Consider the following 27,847-nt stretch of genomic DNA (forward strand, 5'->3'; position numbering starts at 1 on the left):
AGGACCTAATCCGCACAGCAGCAGGAATTTGTGGCACACATTCAACGTGCCAATTATTGCCTCTCTTTGCAACATGCCCTTGCTGCATTCTCCCTTTGATGCAAATCAAAGCTTAGCTTCCAGGTGGCCAAGGTTAAAGGAGACAAGGAAGCAGAAGCCCCGCAGAGCAAGAGATGCTTCTCAGAGTGGCTCCTCTTCATACAGATTGTTTCCTGCCCTACCCGCTGAAAACTCACCCTCCAATCAATAACTCAGTCTTAGCCCAGAACTTGCTTGGAGATGCCACCAACCTGCAGGATGCCCAGAGATTTCCAGAGATGTTTGCTGCATGCCTTTTTTGTCATTCTAATTACAGACATCAGTAGAGCAGCGAATGTAGACACAGCATGGTCCTAATGAGGCCAGGAAGGCTTGATTTTGGGAGGTCCATGCAAGTCTAGATTTGGGGTTCCTCATGCCGTGTGGTGTTATGTCTCAAAACATTGTCATGTTGCGAGGCTGCCACAACATGTTAATTGTCACACACGATTCTAAGGCACCCGTTACAAATGGTGTTTGGGTCCCTTTTCCATTACGAGTGATTAACAATTCCAAATGACAGGCGCAAACCCAATAGCCTACTGATTTCAGATTGAGAGAAGTAGTAGTTCTGGCCATTTGGCGAAGAGCCCAGAACTTCACAGCCCTCAATCAGCTGAAAGTCTGGGCAAAGAGTAACTCTCTCTGAAACAGTGATACACATCAATGTGGTTCCAGTGGGAGGGAGTTCCAGAGATGCAGGACCCACAAGAAAGATGTCCTACCATTACCCTGGCAACAGAGACTCCCAGGATGCCAGAGAGTCGGAGACGGAGAGGCAGAGTTTAAGGTAACCTAGGCCCAGCAATGATTAGTACACTGAACTTCAGTTAGGAGTCCACTGGCATCCAGAACAGAGCACGCAGAGCAGGTGCAATGCTGTATCATCCGTCGCATATTGATGCAGCACCACAAAACAAAAAAAGGTCTACAACTAACTCTGGGGACCCCTCGCCAGCTGGCAGACACCCCCGTCCCTGGTCATGGGTGCTGAAGGGGTCTAGAGCCAGTCCTGCTTTGGGGTTAAGAAGAGCTCTCACCTGATACAGGCCCCAGCCTGAGCACTGTTTTGAAAGACGATTCAAAGCAAGAAGGGTCAGTGTGGGAAAACACCTCCCCCCTTACATCCTACAAAGGTCATTTCCGTTGCAAAACACAGGAACGGCTCTCAGTAGCAATAGATTCACTCCTGCCCTTCTTGTTGCATGACCTCACTCAGGGATGTCCATGGGTCACTTCCCCACGCCACATTGAAATGTGGCCATTTACTATACTGTCAGTTACCCACTGAGAGCCCATCACAAGATGAGGGGCAATCAATCAACTATGGAGTAGTTGTGGAGTTTTTCTGTCATGTCACTTTTCTATGCCAGTGCCCAGACCGTTATGTACCATGCATTGCTTTTGTTGTGCCGTTCCACCTTCTCAGCACAGATTTAAGGAGTTCCCAGTAATTGCAAGAAAATCAATTTCGGCATTCAACCAAAAGCAGGAAATCAATAGAAATCTCTACCTGCTGTCCCCCTCCAGCTTAACCAAGAAAATATGCTCACGTGAGCCACACAGTGGAAACAAACTGTCTGCCGGGTCGAAAATCCACAGGTTACCAGCTGACGACTTGAAAAATCAAAGCCAATTTTAACAGCTGTGGATGATCTATGTCACACCCATATCGAGGCAGTGGGGAGCAGCTTTTCCATGCGTGAGACACATAACAGTGTTACTTGCAGGACTCACTGTTTATTTAACAATCTATCCACCCCTGACTAATAAGTGCAAGGCTTTCTTGGCTAAAAAGAGCATGTCACACGCAGTCCATGCAGGCTCTCTGGCTTGCCCGAGCTGAATGATTTAGAACGTGCCCAGCTTCAGCAGATGCAAAGGCAGCATGGAAGACAGAGGATGAAAACAGGCTGTTCTAGCTGTGAAGCGACAGGAGGAGGACAATGCTAGGCGGACATGAACACACCATCAGTCAGCTGCACAGCACTAAAGCATGATGGCACAATGCAGAAGCAACGGCCCGTCGTTCATTCACCTCTGACTCGCGGCCTGGGGTTTTGTGGGAAGGTGTCAGGACATGGTGGTGAGGAACAGAGCGGAAGGACGTGTTTTCCATCCTGGGAGTCTCTCTGCCCTCCAGCGGGTCTGAGTCTGGGATGGCTAAAGACACATTCTCACAGCTCAGTGCCTCCTTCGGGGACAAAATTAGGAAGATAAAAGGTATCAGTAGTGGGGCAAGGATGGGGTTCACACTTCAATCCTGCTCTCACACACGCTCTCCCCACACCTGCCCCATCCGTGTGAAATGGGAAGGAAGAGAAAAGGAAGGCAGAAAAGAGTCCAAATGGCAAGAAAGACTGGAGTGTCTTATTACCTCTTGCAAAGGCATATGTCCCATCATACCCAGACACTGTAAAAGCCCCTTCCACTCCAGGTGTGAGAGTCTCCTGCCCCGTTACCCTGAGAACAGTATTTCCTTGAACTCCACACCCCCTTGCTCTGTAGTGCCTTGATGAACTCTGACCGACTTCTCCAGCTCCCTCCAGGGGCTCCCCAGATAATTCCCATTGGAGGAGCAGCTCAGCCAGCCTTGAGCAGGCACTGCCCCCTGGGCCTGGCCAACTACACTGACTCGCACGGAAGGGCTGGCTCTCACCACCCTTGCCACGTTTGGACAGCCCAGCACCAGGGGCATTTCTAGCAGGGAACAGCGACTTGACTCCAAACTATACTGTGTCTGGGCGCTTCCTGGGGGCTCAAAGATGGTTGAGGAGGCTCTTTGGATCATTCCTTCCCTGTTGTACCCCCAGTGCAGCCAGAGTGGACTATAAATGTCTAATCCCATGTGCCATTAGTCTGGCTTCCGTGATATTGGGAATGGGACCATCAGCCCCAGGGGTTTCATATCTCCTAGGCATGCATGCAGCCCAGCCCAGGGCAAAGTTACTGAATGTCAGAGAACCTAGCTAAACGGGGAGCCAAATTCCACACCAGATGGACATGGTAATCCAGTTAGGGTTTCCGTAGGACTGTAATGGGTGGGGGTTAAAGCATTAGCTTGCAACTTCTTGACCTGGATTCAGACAGGCTTCTGGCCTATTCCTGTAGGTACCCAGAGCAGGAACTCCATGACGCATCTGTTCCAACCCGAGGCACCTGAGATAGAGATCACGGTGGGAACCCACTCGACTAACACCATGCTGAATGGAGGGTTTTCCAGCTGATGGGAGGGTATTTTACCAATACACTGAACAACATGGCAAGTCTGCTTCATTGGGGCTGTACTACTGGCCAGGCACAAATAACTGGATGGCCACCAGTTTATTCCTGGAAATGTTTTTGAAGCCTGAAAGTTATACATATTTTCGCACTGACAATTAGTCACGTGAAAACCCCTCTCAGGAAACATGTGATTGGTTATATCCCAGTTATCATTCTAAAAAGTTTCAGCTGTCCAATCACACACCATGAGCAGGCGAGATGAGCAGTTTTGGGAACAACCCATGGGCTGCAATTTGTTCAGTGACTATTGACAGATCACGACCACGTTTACAAAAAGTGTGATGAGTCTGTGTTCAATGTGTGACCAGAACAAAGATCTCAAAGCCCAAGGAGAAATTCGACCACTTCCATTGTCCTTCATTTGCCAGGAGAAACTTTTATTAACTCTAGATTCAAAATGCTGTCTCCTCTGCTACTGTCTAACCAAGTTACTTTTTATCTGTCTTGTTAGAGTCTGAGGGATAAAATCCCCGTTGATTTTATGGTAGATTAATTTTTGATGATATGAGCAAAGCAAGTCTGTATTTTTCTCTTTTCAGTAAACTGTCTGCCATGAGATGGGACAGATCTCACCCCCCTCCTACCTGAATTTTGATTGCCTGTTTTTCTGGAGGGTAAACAGGAGTCAAAGAGCTCAAAGTGCAGCTTGCTTGGGAGCTGAGGATGTCTCCACACTAACCAAGGAAGTCAGCATCAGCTGTTTGGTGTGGACTTTGAAAAGGCCCAGGATCAAATTCAGCCTGGCTTAAGCAGAGCACAAGTCCTGCTGAAGCCAGTGAGAGTTGCGAGAGCTTTGATCAGAACTGGATTTGCGCCCTATTGTCAAGCATGGGGGTTTTCCAACTGGAGCACAACCCCCACTGAATTTCATGTGATTCGGGCACCTCACTTCGACCGGCTCCTTGGTAAATCCTGCCAAGAGACTGATGTGCTAAGACTAAAAACAACCTCAGCTGGATTTCTGAACCTGCATGGAAGAAATTCCTGCCATCCGCTTAGCCCACGAACTGGGATCGCTCTGGGCAAGGTCTCCTATGCGACCAGCAGCCCTGCAGCTGCTGTTCATGATAAAATGACGTACAAAGAGGGGAGCGGTGCATATAAAATGCGACTTGGGCTGTTACTTTTCTGAGCCCAAACTCACCGGGGATGTTCCTCCATTGCTGATGCCTAGTAGAAATGGATGTTAAAACTCCCCCTGGAACGCTGAGTGGTAAAAGATCACATGCGGAGGTCAAGAAGCCAGACTGCCCTACATCCCAGGGAGCCTCTCAACTTGTCGGAAGACTCGGAGATAGGGATGGAAACTTCTCCCAAGCCCTAAGTTCCTGGGGGACATGGGAAAAGCTGCCTTCCCTTTGAACTGCCTCATGCACGTCCCTTTAGCTTGATATAACGGGGGTCCTGACAGACTCTGGAGCCGCTGCTGGTCAACAGACCCTGATCAGAAGCTCCCTGCCCCACTCATTAAACGACACCACAGCCCTTGAGTCAATCATTACCAGGGCTTGATGTTTCACTCGCATGGGGGACTCTGGCTTCATGGCCTCCTGGCTCCCGTAGGGGGCCCTGACGTCCGAGGTAGAGGTGCCACTTCCACCCCCGCTGTTGGCCGGGGTGCTCCCTCCTCTGGACATTTCTAGCTCTATCTCCGCGTCCATCTCCGCGTCCTCCTTGGCTTCCTTGTTGCTCTCCTCCAGGTGCTTCATCAGCACGGCCACCACCACATTGACAAGGACAAACTGGGCGATAAGGACGAAGGTGACGAAGTAGACGGGGGAGATGATGGGCAGGTAACTCAGGCAGTGCTTGTCCTCCCTGGTGCATTCCCGCAGCGTGTCCTGAGATTGAGAGAGAGAGAGAGAGAGGGAGGGCGAGAGGGAGGGCTTTGAAGCAGACTGAGCTTTGCTAACAAGCATTAAACCACAGTCGGACTCCAAAGCCGGCGTGTTCAGAACTGTGCAGCTAATGGGAAGATTATTCCAGACACAGGCTGAGGAATCAGCACTCCATATGCAGGGTGAAGTTTTAGCTCCTTTTATTTTGTAGTGACCTCAGAGACACACCAATATGCCCCCGACACCCGGCTGAGCTACTGTAGTAAACGGAATAGAGATGCAGTGGGTGCAGTGCGATCAGCTGTCTAAGGCCACAACCCCACCACATGACCTAAAGGGGGAGCTCTGGTATCTTTTAGAAGCACAGGGCCTGTACCACACAATTGATTCCTTCCATAGAAGGCAGTTATGTAAACTCACACTGGCCAGTTCCGTGGGGGAAAGGGGGCAGGGAACAGCTGGAGCGTGCAGAAGCTGGCAGCAGCGTGGCCAGAGAGCGCACGTACCTTCATGATCCCATTCCAGTTGTCCCCAGTCGACACCCTGAAGAGGGTGAGAAAGGCCATGCCGAAGTTGGTGAAGGTTGCATGCCGGCTCAGACCTTCGCAGGGATTGTCTTCGCTGCAGTCTGCACAGAACAGAAGTGAAAGCAACCCAATGAAGACAGTTCTTAACAGGGCTGGTTTACAAACAGCTTTAACTGACGATACAGGAGCGTGGCCAAGCAGATACAGCACAGGCCTGAGATGCAGGAAACCTGGGTTCAGTCCCAGCTCTGCCCTTGGCCTGCTGTGTCATCATGGGAAAATTGCTTCCTTGCTTTGCGCATTAGTTTCCCCATCAGTACAACAGGGATAAATGATACTGACTGTGCTTTGGGATGGACTCATTAAGATGCTATATAAGAGCTAGGTATTATTATTTAGTGCTTTGCAATGCTCTTGGGAGGGTAACACCAGGGCACCTGATGGAGCCAACTTCATTGTCAAGGTGGAGGGGAGGGAGACAGATTTGGGAGCATGGGTTAACAGTGCTGCAGGGTGAGGGAGTTACAAGAGGAAGATGAACCATATGGGTTTCATCTGTAGGGGCAGCTCCATTGCCAGACCCCGACCTTCACTAAGCTTCTTGGGACTTTACCCTACATGGAGTTTTTCTTTCTTTCATTCAATTCCATGATTTCATCTTGTACAGGACATTGTTACGGTTTGTATCACCAGGACCCCACTGTGCTAGGTGCTGTACAAACACAAAGATGGCATCTGCCTCAAGGTGTTTACAATCTGCAGCTTGGAACGGAGCCTAGCTTTGTGGGTGCTCCTGGAGCTCAGAAGGGCACGTTCACGTGCCCCCAGATGTGGTCCGTAGCTCATACGTGCAGCACAAGCCGATCTTCGGGGATAGTTGTACCTTCCTCCGTTCTCAGAGGCAACAAGCTCTTTTGCAGCAGATTTTCCCCTCACCCTAATCTCCTGGTTTGGAGAGCCAACATTTCTGTCACACTCTAGTCAGTGTGGCCTAGAGGACAGAGTGCTGGACTGAGGCTTGGGACACCTGGGGTTCAGCTCATGGCTCTGCTGCTGGGTGACTTAGGGCAAGTTCCTTCACCTCAGTCTCTCCATCTGCACAAAGGGGGATAATGATACTGCCTCTTGTGTAAGGCGTGATGAGCTGCACTGGTGCAACGTGCTATGGAAGAGCCAAGTCTATGACTAGGAGTAGTCCGGCTTGCTGGGCACGTGCGTAAAATCTCCGAAGACATCCTGCAGATTACGTAACTTGCCTTAGGTACAAACCTGTTTGCATTTTTGCTCCTCCCCTGGCCCCCCACTTAACAGGCAGTGTTAACTATATCTGAAAATGAAGTGGAAGGAAGTAAGACCGTGTAAGCTAAGTCTCCACAAATGGCCATGGACACTACTTTCCCTCTTTGCTGCTCTGTACCACCTGCTTCTCTATTACTCTCTCCATTGTGTTCATTATCTTGTTTTAATTTTTTTAAACAGAGCACATTTCCCATAAGGGATATTTTACTGGAATAAAGTGATCAATTTTTATATTTTTTCCCTGAGATTTAATATCTGAATGAATGTAAATTGCACACACCAAACATCCCCTTGTACATAAAACACAGGCTCATTAAGTTTTCATTAGGACAGGCAGCAATCCTTCTTGCAAGAGCCTTTCATTATTAGTCATTTATTTCTGAAGTGCATTAAAAAAAAAAAAGAAAAGAAAAGCCCGGCCACCAACCTCACTGAGGAGGGAGCTGGGCTTTTTTGTGGCAGACATGGACCAGCCGTGCTTGAGAAAAGGAAAATCAAACTGTTCCCAATAAAAGTCAGGAAGTGGAAGTGGTCTGCTGGCTGGCTGGGTGCTCGTCGCAGCTGGGATCAAGTCTCAATCTCAAACCACACACAGCAATTGTTTATTGCACTGGGCTGGCATGGAGTGTACACAGAAACACAGCACAGATTTAGAACTGCAGAGAGGCTGCATAGTCTTTAAGGTACTCAGGTATCTTCTGTCTAAGGATAGGTGAATAAATACTGCTGCTACCAGAGATACCTGGCACAGGAATCACCACATTTTCAATTATGTTCTCGAGGCACCAAAAATGACTAGGGGGCTGGAGCACATGACTTACGAGGAGAGGCTGAGGGAACTGGGATTGTTTAGTCTGCAGAAGAGAAGAATGAGGGGGGATTTGATAGCTGCTTTCAACTACCTGAAAGGGGGTTCCAAAGAGGATGGATCTAGACTGTTCTCAGTGGTAGCAGATGTCAGAACAAGGAGTAATGGTCTCATGTTGCAGTGGGGGAGGTTTAGGTTGGATATTAGGAAAAACTTTTTCACAAGGAGGGTGGTGAAGCACTGGAATGGGCTCCCTAGGGAGGTGGTGGAATCTCCTTCCTTAGAGGTTTTTAAGGCCTGGTTTGACAAAATCCTGGCTGGGATGATTTAGTTGGGGTTGGTCCTGCTTTGAGCAGGGGGTTGGACTAGATGATCTCCTGAGGTCCCTTCCAACCCTGATATTCTATGATTCTATGAGAGTTGCTGCACAGGCATAGATGTTATACTGTAGATATACAACTGCAATGGCAGGTAAGGGAGAACAGAATTGTAACGCACTGATCTGCGACCTAGGAAATCTAGGTTCTATTAGTGACTCTGCCACATGCTGACTGTGTGACAAGTCACTTACCTGCTCTGGGCCTCAGTTTTTCCAGCTGTAAAATGGGAATATAAAAATATTCCTTTTGTCTGTCTTGTCTATTTAAATGGGAAACGCTACCGGGCAGTGACCCTCTTCACTTTGTACGTGTCCGGCATCTAGCACAAGGGGGCCCGGGTCTCAGGTGGATCCCTAGCTGCTACCATAATACCATTTTTAAAAAACAACAACCGTCATTTAGACATATCAGTTGAGAGCAATGATGCGAATGATCACATAACTACCCAAGAGGCATTGTCTAATGGCTAAAACCATGGCACTTGGAGTCATAAAACTTAGGGATCCTTTCACAACTGTGCCAGTGACTCGTCGGGTCACCTTGGGAAAGTCACTTCCCTTCTCTGTGCCTCAGTTTCCCCATCTGTAAAATGGAGCTACTAACACTTCCCGATCTCCCAGTCAGGATTTAGGGGAAATACATATATGTAAAGTGCATTGAAATCCATACACTGAAAAGCATCACAGCAATGCAAAAATATATTGCTTTTGGATTAACAGCATCATTAATTGCATAGCTTTCTGAAGCTCCTGCTGTTTCATATAAATACCACAGTCAGGCCCTACGCATGGTTGTAACCCTATAAAGTCCATCTGAAAATGATCAGCCCCTCCTCTCCATCCCTATGCGCTGAGGGAGCAGCTGCTCTGGAAGTTTCTGAAGCTTTATTAGAGTTATAAGATGCAAAAGTGAGTCCTAAATCAAAGCTTTAAAGGCTTGCCAAGCAACGTGTGTGTGCCTCCCAATCAGTGGCTGTGATACTGATGGTACACTCGGGACGTGACTCTTACATTTTGCCCCCTGGGCCTGTCACACTAGAAAGGGGACAGTGTTGTGGAGCTGGCTATGAGAGAGTCTCTCTGTTGCATTCCTGGACTTGCTTAATGGAAGGCTGTTGATGCCCCTAGATGGGTTGTAACCTGTGAGGATTGAACATGGGGCCTAAAAGCCTGCACTTTTCTAAAAGCATGGTCTTTACCTCCTGAGCTAAAAGATGCAGCGCTGTTAGCATGAAGCAATCACCTGACTCATAGCGTATGTTGGCATTGCAACTGGGAGCATGTGTCCCAACCCAGGCAGACAGACATTTGCTAACTCTGTTCATGCTAGCATGCTAAATAGCAGGGGTATCATAGAATCAAAGAATATCAGGGTTGGAAGAGACCTCAGGAGGTGTCTAGTCCAACCCCCTGCTCAAAGCAGGACCAACCCCAACTAAATCATCCCAACCAGGATTTTGTCAAACCAGGCCTTAAAAACCTCTAAGGAAGGAGATTCCTCCACCTCCCTAGGGAACCCATTCCAGTGCTTCACCACCCTCCTTGTGAAAAAGTTTTTCCTAATATCCAACCTAAACCTCCCCCACTGCTTCTTGTTCTGTCAGCAACTCATGGGTAGCAGCCTGACTTACCTGCCTGAGTATAAACCCTGGACCCTTGGGTATATACTTAGGTGGCTCGCCTACGCTGTCACCATGGCTACTTTGCTATTTTTAGCAAGCTAGCGCGCAGGTGTGTCTGTCTACCCGACCTGGGAAATATGTTTCCAGCTGCAGTGTTCATGGACCCACAGACCTCTATGTGGTCCATCCAGTAGAGGGAGCCAGAGAAAGTGAAAGTGCATTACACAGAGCGGAGGCTATGTCTACATTGCAGTCAATGGGGTGACTGGAGCATGTGCGGACATGCCCGAGCTAGCTCAGCTCTAGCTAGCTTCACTAACAATAGCAGCAAAGCCACAACGAGCTTCTCGAGGGCCCGGGTGGTGTCGCATAACCCATGCTGCCATGGCTTCACTATTGTTAGTTAGAGCTAGTTCAATCAAAACTGGTGCTGCAGTCACACCCCTGATCGCTGTGTAGATATCTCCTGGCCTTGGTCAACAAGAGTTGGTGAGGAAATCACCGACCAGGAGAGCGAATGGGGGTATTCTCTCTTCCCAGCACCAAGAAAGCTGGGAGCGAAGCAGGACTATGCTGCCTTTCCTGTCTAACGCCTCCTGCTCTTCTTCTGGACGGCAGTACACAAGTGACTATTTAGCCATTTCTTCTGCAGTGTCAGAGACCTCCCCTGAGCAGGGTAAATAAACAATGTCGGTGGTGTAAGTCGCTAAAACAGCTGATGCTTTGTGATGATGGAGAAAGGGGGAAATGGCTCTTAGAGAACGATCTATCAACAAGACAGAATTCTAAAACCTATCGGAAAAGAAATAATTAAGGGCAGCGGAAGATCTGAAGAGCAGGAGGTTCACTGTGGTGCTACTCCAACATAAACCTGGTTCTAAGCCAACTCTGCAGACTCATCTGTTGGGCTCTAAGCAGTGCACTTCCGCCTTAGTGAATATATCCCTGGAAGGTTATTATATTTAGGCAGTAAACAGTTCCTCTGCAGCTGGAAGCAGGGTCAGAACACTCTGCGTGTGCGTATGTGTGGTGCGGAAAGGGTCTGTGTTACATCCTCATGTGTCAGCTGTGATCCCAAGATCAAGAGAAAGCTTTAATCTTCAGAGCTATAAAGGACCAGAGAGAGAGAGAGAAAACAAAGGAAACGGAGAGAGACAAATAACTATTGACTGGATGAAATAAACAGCATCAAGCACATTACTCACCTAGCTTTCCAAACAGCTCCACTCCTAGGGCAGCATAGATAAAAAACAGGAGCATAAAAAGTAGGCCAAGGTTCCCTACCTACATAAGAAGAAAACAGAACAAGGGTCAGGCAAGTTGAGGTCACAACCATAATTGCTCCATTACATTTTAAATACAAGCAAACAAAAACAAAAAAAACAAACAAAAAAAGGGAAACAAATGGCCAGTGGCTTATCGTTGGCCCGCCCTGAGACTTTCATCTCTAGAGAAGCCTTCCAGGTACCCTCTCTCTTTCAGGTGGTTCTGTCCACTTCAGCCACTCACACCCACAGGTGTTTTGTGTTTTAGCTACTGTTGGTGTCTGCGTAAGACCCTCCTATCTCCATCTGCTCACTGTGCTGTTCTAGTGCCCAGTTCCCCCAAGCCCAGAATGGGACTTAAGAATGCACTTTTGGTTCAGCATGTGCTGAAGTGCTGGGCTGAATTGGGGCCTGAGTTTGGATTTTAAGCCCTTTCGTGGTTTGATAAAGTTTATGTTACGGTGATTAAGGGCAAGAGTTCCAAAAATAAGACACTGAAGTGAGGCACCTCAATTCCTAAGCAGGCACCTGCCTTATTTCAAAAGCTCCGTCTGACCCCAGGGGAGCCTCAACAGTGACCATTAATGTTTCCTGGCTGTGTCCTGTTATTGCAATCAATGGGTTAAATCGCCAGCCAATGGGTAAAACCCTCTGGGTTAAATCTCATTTGCAGTGTTTCTTCTAATGGAAAACAAAAAACCAGGACCCCAGCCTAAGCAAGCAGTCTATGACTCCAGCTTTGGATTTCATTGCCAGCTGAGAATTGGCAGAGTGCCTATCTCTTCCTCAAGAAGGAACACAGGCCCTGAATCGGTGTCCAAACTTATCCCTGTCCTGGGCATGGGTTTAACTGGTAACTCAGACTCAAAAGGATTCCTACCTGAGCTTGGTTGTTCCTGGGGCTTCCCCACAAGATCTTCGATTGCAAGTTCCTTCTGGGCTTGCTGGAGCTCACTGAACTCCCCTGTACGTGTGACTTAGTAGGAACTACCCTGCATCCTAATACACATGAAGCCTTAGAAATTGCTCTGTATTTCCTGTATCGGTTTGATATATAGGATTTTAGATATTGGTTATAAGGTGGCAGATTCGCAATCATTTTTCATGGCTCTGCTGCTGTTATTAATTATGGTGCTTAAAAGTGTGCTAGGTACCACAAAACAGGCAAAAGAGGCAGCCCCTGGCTTACCCAGCTCACAGTCTAAGCAGAGACATGATGTGATGACAGAAAACAAAGCAGAGATAGGGAAGGGGAATAAGGAAGAGGGTTACAAATCCAGGATAGGTGACTCGTAGTTCCCATCTTGGTATCCTACCCCTCCATATGCATATCGGCCTGTAGCTTCAGTGATGTGTCAACTGAAAGATGAATAACAGTGTTCCTCACAAACACCAGAACTGCAGCTCAGAAAATCTCCCAGTCTAATGACAGTGCAACTAGCCAAGTCATGTTTTGTGGTCACCAGTTTATGAGCTTTGAAGATGATGTGTGTGGATATTATCTCTAACAGTGAGCCCTGGCTTCACTACCCCGATGACACCCGGCTCGCAAAAGAGGAGAGCCAAGAAATGGCTCGACTCCAGCTGAGACTTGCCAGTAAACTGCCTGATGTGGCCGCGCAGCCTTCCCGATGTGCAGAGATGTGTCTGGCTGATGGCTGCACATGGCGAGCAATGAACTCAGCAGCTTTCCCCCTTACTCCTGAGCTTGTGTGCGTGTTACGTCACGGCGCTGTGTTAAACAGGAGCGTGCCTCAAGCAATTGGAAAGAGGGGGCTTCGGCAACCCATTGCCCCTGCAGATGCCGAAGTCTGAGGAAGAAATCAGAGGCCCATTCCAGCAGAGGAGGTGGGGGAGGAAGAGAGAGAGGAAGTTGGCCAAAGAAAGCTGCAGAACAGCACAGGAGGGGGACTGTGTACATGGCCTTGGGTGAGTAATTTCACCTCTGTAACTAATCATACGCGTTTACAGTCCCTTTGCAGGGAGGTAACTGAGGTCAGCCCAGCACTCGGGAGAGCCAGAGAGGACAGGCTCTCGAGAAGGGCTAAGTATGAATCGTTGTTGTTGTTGTTGTGATGAAAAAGGCAGGTGAGATCGCGTCCAGAAACTCTTCCACAGCAGGCAGGGCCTGGGATGCCTTTTCTGGGCTCTCCAGGAGCAACAGACACTCATGATCCAGCTAATCCTCTAACAGCAGTCAGCAACCACTGGCCTGGCAGCCAGTGACCTGAGGCAGGTTTACTGAAGGCAGTTCTGCCCTGGCAGTTCAGCACAGGCTCTGTTTATCCTCCAGCCTCCCCCTGACCTGTGCTGGGCCTGTCTGAACCGGATGTAAAAAGCAACAAATAACCCACCCGTCTGCCCCCACTGGCGGCCAGTGCATCATCAGTCATTCGCTGCGGCTCCAACGTCAATGGGCAGAGGCCACACGCTGCCAGGGAGCAGTCAGGGTGGGGAGGAGCCCAGGGAAGGGAAACCCCAGGGTTCTGTCTTGTGGAGCTGCTCCCTATGAAACAAACGGGGGATGAAGCCACAGAGCCTGCAGATCAGGGGCAGGACAGGGCCACCTGTTCTCCCCCCTGGATTGGCTCTCCTCAGCAGCCTGGTCCCACCTCCCTAGCTGGGGAATATGTCGGAGAGGGACTTCACTGGGCACAGAGAGGCTCCCAGACAGGGTAATTCAGCCTAAACTTGTCTGGCCTTTTCAGTGGATTGCCCATGGGGCTATGGGGGACAGTCCGCACAGCGCACACATCCCGCTGGCTGGTCCCTTCCCCAGCGTGGGGCTGGGGAACAGGGAGTGGGATGCTGCTGTGCCACACAGTGCAGGGAGACCCAAGCACAGATGGCTCTGGCAGGTCACTTGACACCCCATTCGCCTCCCTTTTGTATCTCCAACCACGGGGAGCCTTGAACTAACATGCTATGGGTCAGCAGTGAGGTGGAAGGCCAGCAGCTTTACTGGGCACATCCAGGACACCTGGAGGACTCCATAGAACTGAGTACGTCACCCAAAGGCCTGGGCTTAGCATGCACTGGGATGGATGGCTTGGGGCCTCTCTCTGCTTTGGTTGTTCAGGACATCACCATCCTTAGTACTGCACTGAGGGGAGTCTTTTGGTTCGAGCTGTTCTATGCAATTGACTCTAGTTGCTGTGGTAGCTAAACACCAGTGGGCTGGGGATTAGGGTTCTGTTCCCGATGGTGCCACAGACCTTTTGATGACCTAAAGCGCTGTGTGCCTCAGTTTCCCCACCCACAGAACCAGGATACAGCTCAGCTGTGCCCTGAAAGTGCAGCCCTGCACTGGGAGCCATGAGGAGGTGCTATGCTGAGGTGGCAGCATTGGTTCCTTTGAGCTGGGCCCACCCTGTTGGTGAAAGGATGTCGAGGCTGAGACTCATGCCCGTATTCTGCTCCCTCCGAGGCCAGTTTGCTGCTGTCTGGGAGTTTAACTCTTCTAGGGGCAGCAGCTCCCATGGTGATTTCGGGTGCAGCTTTTAGAGGCGTTAGTGTGTGAACCTGGAGCAAGTGGGTCTTATAACCTCTCTCTGGGCCTGATCCAAAGCCCAGTGATGTCAAAGGGTTGTCTCATGTTGTCTTCAATGGGCTTTGGATTAGTATGTCAGTTCTCCCTCTGTATCTAACAGAGGTGAATGGTACGTACCTTCCTGGGGGAAGCACTTTGGGAGACTTAGATGGAAAGTGCTCCAGAAGTGCTAATACGAAGGTTATTAGAGCAGGATGCTAGCTCCCGGACCACAGCACTACCGAATCCGCTGTCAGGACGTAGAGTCAAAACCAAGCCCTACAGAGCGTTGTGACTGACCACCTTCTCTCCAACCTCTGCCGGTCGGCACCATGAGAAGCGTTAATGAAAGGCAGGGCCTCCTCTCTCCTGCTTCTGAAACCTGCTCCAGCTCCTCCAGGACCTCTTGCTGCTCTGACTCAATTATTTCCACACTGCCAGCCCACCCCTTGACATTTCAGCCGTCCTTGCAGAGAACACACAGGGGCACCCCGGGATGCCTGTGAAGAGCAATGTCTCACAAAGCTAAGCCTCTGCCAATCCTTTCCCAGGACAATGGGTCCTGATCTTTTCCTGCCAGCTCCCGCCATGCAAAGCAATAACTCTGGAATTAGGGAAATGCCGGCTAATTTACGCACTAGACAAAGGACGAAATGGACACATTTGCCAACCTGGAAAGCGGACATCATCTGCGTGAGAGCCAGTCCTGGGCGAAGGTGCCAGATCGACAGCCTGGGAGGCTGCAGTGCTCTGCGTATCTACATGACTACTTCAGGGCAGTCAACTGCATTGTATTGCTCCCAAAGCCCTCCCCATGCATTGCTCCGCCAACGTCTCTCGGCCCGGTTCTAGACTCGCTTACATTTTTGCTTGCCTTCCCTGTCGCCTTGCCCCCCGCCCCTGACTTTTCCTCCTTTCTTTTTCTTCTCACTTTTCTTTCCTTCCAGTTGGGAGCTAACCACTGATCTTATCTAGTGCCAATAACGGGTGGCCAATAATGGCCTGAGCCCCTTTGTTCCCCTATTATGGGACAGGGTTCAAAAAGAGGGACCGGTCATTTTTCACTGCAGCCTGTATCATTTGGAATCATTCAGACAAGACTCTCCTCTCCTCTCTTTTTTGTGTGGCTAAATAAAGTTAAGGGCCAAGTGTGGACCTGACTTAGGAACAACTCCATTGACATCAATGGGGCTCCACATCAGCACTGAGTATTTAATCTCTCCCAGCTGTTGTCAGCTGCAGGTCCCACCCTCAAGCCATTTTTGTTCCCCTTCTCTGGGCCTTTACGATCGATCGCCATATATTTCCAGGGTATGGTAACACTCGACTATTGTTTAGCTCATATAATCCCCTTTAGATAACAGCACTAACGCCTCTAAAAGCTGCACCCGAAATCACCATGGGAGCTGCTGCCCCTAGAAGAGTTAAACTCCCAGACAGCAGCAAACTGTAGCCCCTGTCCTTCAGCAGAAAGAAGCATGGAACAGGGAGTTCTTCACATTTTTCTTGGCACAGAATCTCTGTTGTACAGAGTTCCAAGCTTTGAAGAGAAAAAGGGGGTATGTTGTCCAATCCTGGGTTTAATTAATGTGCATTCCACAGATGAAATAAAAAAAGAACCCAGATCTTCTAGACAGATTGGACCAGATTTTGCTCTCAGCCACAGCAGTGAAAATCTAGAGTCGCTCCAAAGGAATCAGAGCAGCGTGACTGAGCAGAATCTAACCCACCGGGGGGATACAAAGGAAAATCAAACAGTTCAACTTGCAACAAATGATTCTTTTAGCTGCGCTATTGTGCCTCATGTTTCTGCAAATGTCTCACTTTCACGGTAGATTCTTTAATGGTATTTAGTAAATTGTGGTTATGGCCCAAAAAGTGAGTATGTAAAAATCACATCCATTGCACCCTATGTATTTGTCAGCTGTTTCTGTTTGTGTTTTTGACAGCAAAGGCCCCATATTGTGCTACCGATAGCATTGCTAGGGCTGAATTTCGTTTTGTCTCCTCCATCAGGAGCAACGCTGGCAACTGCTTGCAAACGCTTTCTGACTGGCGATTTATAGGAGAACAGTTCTACAGACTGACCTGGGTAAGCTGGGCTCACTCAAACAACATGGGTTTTAACACAGCCAAATGCAAGGTCATACATCTGGGAACAAAGAATGTAGGTCACACTTGTAAGATGGGTTACTGTAGGCTGGAAAGCAGTGACTCTGAAAAGGAGTTGGGGTGAATGTGAGTTCCCTGTGTGACGATGTAGCTAAGGGGCAAAAGCAATCTTTGCATATATACTCAGGGGAATTTCAAACCAGGACTAGGGCAGTGGTATTATCTCTGTATACGGTAGTATTGACATCATTACTGGGAGGGGGTGTACAGGTGTGATATCCGCACTCGAAAAAGGATGTGGAAAAACTGGGAAGGGTTCAGAAAAAGAACTACAAGAAGAACTCAAGGTCTGGAGAACCCACCTCACACAGTGTGAGATAAAAGAAACAATCTATTTAGCTGGTTCAAAAGCAGGTTAAGAGGTGGCTTGACCACAGTCAACAAGTACCTACGTAAGGAAGAGATTTATGACAGAAGACAGCTCGTTAATTTAGCAGAAAAAGGCATAACGAGATCCAATGGAAGCAGAAGCTAGACACATTCAGACGAGAAATAAGGTGCACGTTTTAAACAATGAGGGTATTTAACTCTTCATGGGAAAAAAAGTTACCTAAGGATGTGGTGGACTCTCCATCGCTTTCAATCTATAAATGAAGACTAGATATCTTTCTACAAGAGATGTTATATACTGCATCATGAAGTTCTTTGCCCTGGCTTGCGCAGGAGGTCAGACTAAATTATCATGATGGAAAACTTGATCTATGGCTAGTAATGTCTAGTTAATGATGTCAGTTTAATTCACGTTAACCTGGAGTAACACTGTCACTTTGGGATCTGCATTAGCACACCTGGGAGCAGAATTTGGCTCTATATATGTTAAAGCTGTAAGTCCAGAGGAGGGATTCTTCCTCTGCCAATGAAATTATTTCCTTGTTGGTTTTTTTAATTCTCCTCCACTGTATGATTTGCTCATTCTGCATTTTTTTAAATTCCTCTTCTCTTAAGACTGCTCATAGCGCAGCAAGACAAAGATTGGTAATGGCTTTGTGGTGACCCTGGCCAGGTCACTAGACATCTTTCTTGATTGGTCAACTGAGCTGTGAAATTGGAAAATGCAGGTTCATCACTGAAAAAGAGATGATGCCTTAGGTAAAACCACCACAAAACAAAGACAGAAACAGGCCCAAGTCACAGAGCTGGATCTGGATTTGAACCTCCAAAATGTTTGCCGGGGGTTTGACCCATTATGAATATTGGGGCTGTGACTGGGCGGAGGGAGGGAGGGAGCGCTACCTTTTCAAGGTCTTTCCCCTGACCACTGCTTCTTTGCCTCACTTCTCCTAGACTACCACTTTAAGAGCAGTGCATGATGAGAACTTTTCCTGGCTTTAAGGCGGAGTGTTTTCATTAGCTGCTCAGTCTGGAAGTTCTAACGGAGGAGAAAGGTATTTTATGGTGGCAGCAGAATTTCTCTTCCCCGCTCACTTATTCTGACGTTCATTAATATTAATGAACTGGGATTGTGATTTTTGGTACAGGCTGAGTCCATGCATTTGGATCTTGATGACTCCCTGTCTCAGTGGGCCAGCTACGAAACGTGGATTCAAAGGCCATGATCCCCAAAGTTCAGGGGTGCTTTGTTCTGGAGGAGGAGATCAAGCTCATCTCTCTCGATAAGTAAAACAAACAAATAGGAAACTGATGAAAATCACCCTCGAAAAAGGAAAAGAAATCTATTGTAATGCCAACATTTGGTAATTAATTGTAATTAGTACTGCATGAGAGTGCTGGAAAGGGCTAATTCAACCAACTCCAAGACAGACATCTTCAAAAGCTGCAGCAGCACCCATACAAATGGAATCCCCCTCGCTTGTCATGTAACAAGCCGGTGCAAAAGAGTTACGCAGACTGACACATTAGGGTAAGAGATGTCTCTCTGTGCTTCAGATCCTGGTTGCAGCTTTAAGCAGTGCAACATTATTAGGGTTGAAGATAGGGAGAAAGATTTTCCAAGTCCCCTTTCTCCTTTCCCCAACTTTTACTTTAATGACAGCTGGTGGTTCTATCAGCAAAAGATTTACCTGCAAGGTTCCCAGGGATTTCACATTAGCAGAAAATTTGGTTTGCGTTTCACAAGCAAAATACCTGGCCTCAAGCGCTCCTTTTGTTTTTTTTTTTAAAGTTCTGTAATCACATGGGCTTTCAAAAGAAAAAGAATATACACAAATAAAGTGCTTTTTTGAAATGCCAATGCAGGGGTCGGGTTTGTAAATTCCAGGCTTTCTTCTCAGCCAAAGCCCATCGTTGAAAGCAAAGTCTGAATATCAAAGAGAAATTGGCTTAGATTAAGAACATCTTTTGAGGCAGTGGTGAAGGATAAACAGTTTTCCAAGAAAAAGAAACTTCTGTTTTTCAGTTCAGGTCGGAGAGACTGTGAGTTTGTCTATATGGAGAAATGTATCAGATGCCGGTACAATTATACCTCTATTACTAGCCCAGGATAATTAAACCTCTGTAGCTATCTGGTACAACTCCCATGTAGAAACACTTATTCTGAAAGCAGCAGGCACCTAGGATGTTATACCAGAGTAGCCACAGTGGTATCATTACACTGGTGTAGTTCCAATGGTGAATTTCCCTGTGTAGATAAGCCCTAACAAAGTTGTATGAGTTACCCAGGCCCAGTTCTCTCCAGGCTTGTATCAGCACTTAATGCCTGTAATAAAGTGAGTGCAAGACGCTATCATTCTGATCTGGGAGCATTTTAAACCCACTTTGCTCAGGTGTAAATGAGAGCACAAGGCACAGGGCAGTGGAAAAGCACAGGGCAGATTCGGCGGCATGCCTGCGGGAGGTCTGCTAGTTACACAGATTTGGTGGCACGCCCGCGGGAGGTCCGCTGGTCACACAGATTCGGCGGCACGCCTGCAGGAGATCCGCTAGTCACACAGATTTGATGGCACGCCCGTGGGAGGTCCGCTGGTCACACAGATTCGGCGGCATGCCTGCAGGAGGTCCGCTAGTCACACAGATTCGGCAGCACGCCTGTGGGAGGTCCGCTGGTCATACAGATTTGGCGGCACGCCTGCAGGTGGTCTGCTGGTCATGCAGATTTGGTGGCATGCCTATGAGAGGTCCACCGGTGCGGCATCAGCTTCTCTGCCGCCGAATTGCCACCGAAACCACAGGACCGGCGGACCTCCCGCAGGCGTGCCGCCGAAGGCAGTCTGACTGCAGACCTCACAGCAACCGACAGGGTTCCCCCCACTGCTTGCCAACCCAGGCACACGCTTGCTGCGCTGGTTCCTGGAGCCGTCCCTGGCTAAACCTATGTAATTATTGGGGTGTGCATTTTGAGAGTTGGCAGAATATTTGACCTTCCAGGATATGGGGGTGCGGGGAGTAGGGGTGTGAGTGGTGGGTCTGGGTGACCTTTGCAGACATGAAAGGGACAGAGGTACTACAATAACCACAACATCTGACCTCACAAACATGGAAGATTTTGGTTGCCCTGCAGTTATTCTGGAAATTTTCTTTTCTTTTGTAATTGTAATGAAACGTTCAGCGCCCTGCATCCGAACTGGGAATCGTGATGCATCAGCTGAGAAGCACTGGTCCACCCTTGACTCCCCAGCTCTATATTTTATAAGAACTTTGCCTACAAAGATTGAGGGGTAGATTTTGCTCTTAGATCTGCACAGTTGACCTCTAACTCCAACACTCTGCTTTTGTCACCAAGCGCATAACTCCTGGGAATTCCATGCATGCAAGGGGCTAGAAAATTGGAGAACAAGATCTACCCTGCAGTCCCCAAGGGCAGAATGTTTGCCTGTGGTTCTCAGCAGAACCATTTGTATCAATGGAGAATACGAAGATTATCACCAGGACCAACATCTCCTACAAGGTGCAGCACAAAAACTAAATCCACAACTCTTCTGTACCTGTTCGGCGTGGATCAAGTCCCCGGACTTACCTGGGGTAGCGCCTGCACCACTGTGTCCAAGAGAGCTCGCATCCCTGTGGCCATTTTGAGCAGTTTCAACACTGCAACAAGAAACAAAGCTGAAGCACCAGGGCTGGGAAACATTTTTTATGTAAACACCATAAACCTCTTCAAGGAAGAAGAGTGGAACAGATGCTGTGCGGTAAGTTCTCCTCTCTCTAGCCACTTCATTAATGTCAGTGGAGTGACTCCACATTTACACCCATTAAGGAGGAGGATCAGGCCCTACGTTTATAAATACAGCATGCAGGGACAGAGATCTAAGTGTCAAGTATATTCCCCTCCATGGTATATACAACAGAATGGGGGGAACTTCTGGGCCTACTCCCTCCTGTCCTTTCCTAAGCGAATGGGAGCAGACAGTAACCTTCAAAGTCAATTCTTCTCCTTGCTCCATTGCAGCTGTTGTCTAGGAAAGGTGCCTCACGTTTGGTATGATTCCCCTCTTCTAAGGAGGAGACTAGGATGGGGGAATCTACCAGCCCTTGCTCTTGTGTGCTCCGACTGCAGATCTTTTCCTAAAAGAGGTCTAGAATCCTGGATTTGAATTAGAGATGGGCCATGAAATCTGGGCATGTTGGGTTTTGTAGCCCAGTGGACCAGCTTACCTCTATTATATTCACTGCTTTGCATTATATTCTGCTTTATTATATTCAGCAGCAATGCAAGGAACCTACAAGCTTGTATCCTGTAAGTCACTGGCTTCAATAGTTAGCATGAGGCTTGAGGCCTATGAACGTTGGCATAGAAAAACTTAGGTAACTTGTGAGTTTGGGGGAATTGGAAGTAGAGTGTAAGGGGGAATTTTGTCCATAAAGACATCAGCCAACCACAGAACATGAACTGATACCGGCTTCTGGCAGGTTTTGGATGAAACATCCGACCGAAAAAGGGTCATGGCAATGAATTGACATATATGATAATGGGGTTAAATCATAAATAGACTAACCTATAGAAGAAGGACACCTTAACATTGGTAAGGGAGGAAATACAAATAAGGAAGAGGGGAGAACCCCCTACTGAATATGCATTAGGCATGGTAACATCAGCGTAACATATTATAAAAGTGGCACTCCAACCTGGGGCAGTAGGAGAGAGAGATGTAGCCCTTGGGAGAGGCCAGAATGATGGCCCCTGGTGAAGATGAGGAGGGTGATGCGGATGAGGAAGATAATGGCTAACATTTCAGGTTGTTCTGCAAAGGATGGTAGGAGTATGGATGTTCTGATGTACTTTCTGTATTATCTTCACCTACCTTACTGAGTTAGAGTGTGTGTAAATGTATTAATAAATTATTTGCTAAATAAATTATTTATTTATAAATATAAAAGAGTTTCTATAGTGTGCACATTGCACCTGTGCATATCGAGGGTCCCAACTACATAATAATTTTAATAATACTGGGCCAGATCTTGGGACAAGAACCTGTCATCCCTCAAAGTGATAACTGGGAATATTTATTCATGATCTATAGATCAGGCTACAGTTTTGAATCAAAACTCTGCAGCCCGGCTCCATCCCTAGGTCTGGATCAAACTCAAATGACCTAGAAATGAAACAATGGGCCGAATTCATCCCTGATGCAACCTCACTGGCTTCTATGGAATCACCCCGGAGATCAGGCGTTGTCACTGAAGAGGCTCCAGGCCAGAAAGGCAAGTCTTACCCCTTGCTATGCGAAGCACCCGCATGATGCGTATGATCGTGGGATTGATAGGCAGAGCGGCATTCATTTCAATTTCCTCTAGCGTGATGCCCATGATTGAGAGGAGAACTATGGCCAGGTCCAGCTGGTTCCACCTAGCAGGGTACAGGGGGGAAAGACAAAAACAGACACTTCAAAGGAGCGTCATGGACAGAGTTGTTAGGATGGCGCCCAGTAACAGTGGCATTGTATTCTCCAGCACCCCATCCCCTCTCAGATCCGGGATTGATGGAACAGAACCTCGGCTGGTGTTAACTGGCAAAACACCATTTATTTCAACTGATTTACTCTAGCTCAGGAGTTGATCCTAAGTTTAGAGAGGAACGTTGGAACCATACTGTGCTACACTGTTCCTGATATCCCTTCCCTCCCTGGAAATAGAGCAATGTGCAACTTAAAAACTCGTACTTGTTTTAGCTAAAAGAGATCAAGCTACTTTCCTAAGGAGTTTTCCTGATAAGCAGGCTTGCTCATGGCAGCCTAGAACCACGTATCAGCCACCTGGATAAATGAGGGACACAAACTGTTCCCAGGACTAAATGGAACAGCATCTGACCTATCTGTGTGAAGAGGAGCATGAAATAAGGCTCTTTGACATATCTGGCTCCTCGGTCTCCATATCACAGCCTGCTGTCACACAGGTTTGTATCTGGTCGAGTGAGCAGCCAAATGTGAAGTTATGCTTCAGGGTAGCTGCAGTCAGAGAACAACAGTGCTGAGGGCATCTTCCTTCACCCATTGCTGGGGGGTTTACTTAGCTAGCATCCTGCAGGCTGCCCATGGACTAGTCTAGATTGGATAGGACATCAGCTCTGCAGGAAATGGTGCCGTTAGGTTCTTAAGAATAGTCTTTTCCATGCATTAAGGGTAGAGGCTTGACTGTCACCTCAAGGCCAAGCATAACTAAGCAGTGATAAATTCTTTGGTGGAGTCAGTGAAAGGGGCTAAGAACACACTTAAACCCTTTGTATTCATTTCCTATTCCCTTTACAAAGTGTGACCAGCGGTGTCAGTCATCATTTTTGCTAATGTCTTGGCTCCTGCGAAACAGCCCCGGTAGCTAGTCGGCATAGAGATTCTTGTATCCAACTAAGCTATTACAACAATGCTTCAGTTGCCTGGCTTCTGGTTCAGACCCTGGGCCAAACACAAAGGAGTTGAAAATAATCTCACCTGTCTTTAAAGAATCTTCGAAAACCAAATGCCACTAACTTCAGAACAGCTTCAAACACAAAAACAATGGTGAACACATAGTTGCAGTACTTCAGAGCTTCATCCAGGGACTGAAAGGAAAGGCACTTGTTAGTTTCATACAGGCTGCATTACCTTAGTCCCACCACAAAGCACTTGGCAGGCAGGAGGATGGTGGAGGCAGAGACAAAAGTAAGGGCAAAGCACAAATGGAGGGATAAAGAGGCTGATACTTGGAAACTTAGGGTATGTCTACATCTACAATTTTGCAGCGCTGGTTGTTACAGCTGTATTAGTACAGCTGTATAGGGCCAGCGCTGCAGAGTGGCCACACTTACAGCAACCAGCGCTGCAAGTGGTGTTAGATGTGGCCACACTGCAGCGCTATTGGGCGGCTTCAAGGGGGGTTCGGGGAACGCGAGAGCAAACCGGGGAAGGAGACCTGCTTCCCCGCGGTTTGCTCTCGCATTCCCCGAACCCCCGAGCAAGCAGGTCTCCTTCCCCGCGGTTTGCTCTCGCGTTCCCCGAACCCCCCTGCAAACCGTGGGGAAGGAGACCTGCTTGCTCGGGGGTTCGGGGAACACGAGAGCAAACCGAGGAAGGAGACCTGCTTGCACGGGGGTTCGGGGAACGCGAGAGCAAACCACGGGGAAGCAGGTCTCCTTCCCCGGTTTGCTCTCGCGTTCCCCGAACCCCCAAGCAAGCAGGTCTCCTTCCCCGCGGTTTGCAGGGGGGTTCGGGGAACGCGAGAGCAAACCGGGGAAGGAGACCTGCTTGCACGGGGGTTCGGGGAACGCGAGAGCAAACCGGGAAAGGAGACCTGCTTGCACGGGGGTTCGGGGAACGCGAGAGCAAACCGGGGAAGGAGACCTGCTTCCCCGCGGTTTGCTCTCGCGTTCCCCGAACCCCCCTGCAAACCGCGGGGAAGGAGACCCGCTTGGGGGGGGGATTCGGAGAACACCGGAGCAAACCGCGGGGAAGGAGACCTGCTTGATTACCACAGAGGCTTCCTCAGGTATGCTGGGATACCTGCTTATTCCATGGAGGTCAAGAAAAGCGCTGGTAAGTGTCTACACTTGATTACCAGCGCTGGATCACCAGCGCTGGATCCTCTACACCCGAGACAAAATGGGAGTACGGCCAGCGCTGCAAACAGGGAGTTGCAGCGCTGGTGATGCCCTGCAGATGTGTACACCTCCTAAGTTGCAGCGCTGTAACCCCCTCACCAGCGCTGCAACTTTGTGATGAAGACAAGCCCTTAGAATCAGGTGCTCTGCATACGAATGAATATGAGTTTAAAGGCCTGATTTGCAACTCACATCAGTATAACTCCGATAACTTCATAAGAGTTACTATTGATTTGCCCCAGTGTGAGATCAGAATTAGGCCCCAAAAGAATCTCTCTGACATGGAAATTGAGAAGACAAGTTTCTATGCTGCTTAAAAATAGTTAAATTTTAACTAAAGATGGGTCCTAACCAAAACCAGGCCTCCAGACCCCCGAGTCTTTGGGAGTTTTCAAGATCCAGATCTGCGTTGTATGGGTTGATCCGCCCTCTATTTTTAACCCAAAGTAGAATGAGCCTGTGGAATCATGGCTATGAAATATTATTAAATCAAATACCACAGCAAAACTTGAAAAACAACTAGACGTTGAACTGAATAAGAACATCATCAGCAGTGATACTAGCTAGTCCAAAAATTACTATGGCTATCGATCATTTCTCAGACTTCGGGACATAAACTGCTGAACACATGAGGAACAAGAGGAAATTCAACCCCTTTCCCACTTACTATAATTTTGTTATAAGATGCATGATGAATATCTTACACTGTCTTCTGATATAGCTAGAGTTGGCTATGATAAGAGACAGAATACTGGATTAGATGGATCATTGCTTTATTCCAGTGTGGCTATTCCTAGGAATTCAGCTTAGCTTAATACAGTCAGCAAAATAAATAATCATGGAGAGAGATGAAATCTTGCCTTCTCGAAATGTGTTACATCTCCAGTGATGGGCAAACTATCTCCATATTTGGTGTAATGTTCGCTCCCTCTATAAAGCCGCTCTCGGAAGTCAGGAATCCAGAGTGTTTATACTCTAAGATGATGACTGTTTATAATGGATTTCATTGGAGTTGGAGGCCAACAATAGCAAAAAAACACACAGCTCAAATCTTAAAATAGAGTGCACTGGAGTAAAAGAGCTTTTTTTTCTGACTGGGGTTGTTTTCTGGTCAAATGTGGCCATAGGGTTTCTTACAACTCAGAAAAATGAACAACAAAACCAAACACAATAGGAAACAAAAAGGCAATGGAAATATTAGAGAAAAGAAAAACTCATTTGCTTTGGTGACAGGGGAACACAGAACTACAGAGATGGCTTAATTTCAGGGCAAAATTCTACTGACATCTATGCGACTGCTCTCCCCTGATGCGTGGGATAGACTCCTGTTGATTTTTGGAAATGTGATATGAAAGTTGTACAGATGTCATAGGGCTGGCATTTCTGAATGCCTGCCTTGCTCTATTTTGATTCTAATTATATTGCCTAAAATAAAATGGACACCTTTGTTTTTTACAATGTGGCCATTTATTATTTAACTTAAGATCTCCCTTGCTCTGGCTCCTGTTCTTGTATCACGTACACTGGTGTACACCCAGAGGAACTCCAGTGATTTACACTCACGCAACACACGTGCAGGTGAGATCGGATTCAGGAGAAATAAAACACAGGCTGCTGTGTAAGGGAATTACAGGAGCAGAAAAGTACAGGTGGGATAAAACACACAGACACACACACACACACTCTCTCTCTCTCTCTCTCTCTCCCCCCTCTAGCTTGGTGTATCTTGGCTTAGCTTCCCAGAGAATCATTTCCAGGTGCCATGGCAAACCCTACATTATTAAAAAGCAAACACAAACTCAGGAGAGCTGTGAGGGATAATACTGTGTAATGCTCCTGTAATACAGATGGACAGGCCAAAAGATTTATGTGTGACAAAGTTAGTCCTGACAAGTCCTAAGAGCGTGGTGAAGGGCAAATGTATTAGCCCTGCACTGGTGAAGGCCCTGCTCCCTCGGACACTGGTCCCCAAACTGTGTGACATGCCTCTCTCGGAGGCCATGGAGGAACATTTGGGGAGGTGCGGCGGGACCCAGACCAGCTCCCACAAGGGGACGGAGGGGAGAGGGAGCCCCACTCTGCCTCCACTCCGGCCCCACCCCGGCTCCAGCTGCAGGTCTGGCCCCGCTCCTAGCTGCAGCCCCCAGCTCCTGGACCCGACCGTTGGCCTACTCCCGGCCATGGCCCCTGGCTCCCAGCTAAGGTTGCCAATGTATTCCTGGAGGTTTCATCACAGGACATAATCTTTAATTACAGATGAATCTTAAAAGCAGCAAAGAGTCCTGTGGCACCTAATAGACTAACAGTCTATAAGGTGCCACAGGACTCTTTGCTGCTTTTACAGATCCAGACTAACACGGCTGCCCCTCTGATAGATGAATCTTAAACTCCTGGAGACCCCAGGACAATTCTGGAGGGTTGGCAACCCTACTCCCAGCGCCGCCCACGGGCCTGCTCCTTGCCGCAATCCCCGGCTCCGATCGTGGCCCTACTCCCAGCCAAGGCCACAGGTGCTGGGTCGGCCCCGGTCCTGGCTCCTGACTGTGTCTCCCGGGATGCTGGGGGGGAACGACCAACGAGTTAAGGGGGGGCACAGACAAAAACGTTTGGGGACCACTGCCCTAGGAGCTGGAAAAGGGTTAACTCTGGTTAACTAGAGACATGGGAGGCCAGGTAAGGGCTGCCAGTGACTTTTAAAAAACCCTCTTCTGGTGAGAGAGGGGAGGGGAGAGATGAGAGACAGCTGTCTCCCCTCCCTATAGGGAAAGAAACCAAGGTAACAGCAGCTTGGGGAACCCCGGGCAACGAGCAGCCAGTGCAGTAGGGTAGCACCTGGAAGAGGCAAGGGAAGTATTTCCATTTGCATTGTGAGTTTGGGGGTTTCTTTCACTTTGCTTAAGAGAACTTCTTGGGCCTACTCTGCAGCCCACCAGAGAAATAAAGGAAAAAACAACCCGAGTGAAGAGAAAAAACCTCTGGAGTCAGGGGGGTTTATTCCAGTCCCCCCACCGCCCCAGGGAGAAAGCCAGTGAGACACAGGAAGTGCCCTGCCACATAAGCCTAAGGCTTCATCAAGAGA

The 27,847-nt window shown here is 48.3% G+C and overlaps 1 protein-coding gene across 2 annotated transcripts in view; it reads right to left on the reverse strand.

Moving 5' to 3' along the window:
• CACNA1H (calcium voltage-gated channel subunit alpha1 H) overlaps window positions 1–27,847 on the reverse strand; it is a 204,395-nt gene that overhangs the window by 13,222 nt on the left and 163,326 nt on the right. Inside the window, exons 25-31 of one of the 2 annotated variants that reach the window (XM_030578503.1) lie at window positions 23,624–23,733; window positions 22,412–22,545; window positions 20,716–20,786; window positions 11,042–11,120; window positions 5,708–5,829; window positions 4,866–5,204; window positions 2,117–2,272 (exon numbers count right to left, since the gene is read on the reverse strand). In XM_030578503.1, coding sequence (XP_030434363.1) covers window positions 2,117–2,272; window positions 4,866–5,204; window positions 5,708–5,829; window positions 11,042–11,120; window positions 20,716–20,786; window positions 22,412–22,545; window positions 23,624–23,733 — 1,011 coding nt within the window. The remainder of the gene's footprint in view (window positions 1–2,116; window positions 2,273–4,865; window positions 5,205–5,707; window positions 5,830–11,041; window positions 11,121–20,715; window positions 20,787–22,411; window positions 22,546–23,623; window positions 23,734–27,847) is intronic. The other variant, XM_030578502.1, reaches the window with a different exon arrangement.

The sequence above is a fragment of the Gopherus evgoodei genome, chromosome 10 (genome assembly GCF_007399415.2).
Source record: "Gopherus evgoodei ecotype Sinaloan lineage chromosome 10, rGopEvg1_v1.p, whole genome shotgun sequence".
In the NCBI taxonomy this organism is placed as follows: Eukaryota; Metazoa; Chordata; order Testudines; family Testudinidae; genus Gopherus; species Gopherus evgoodei.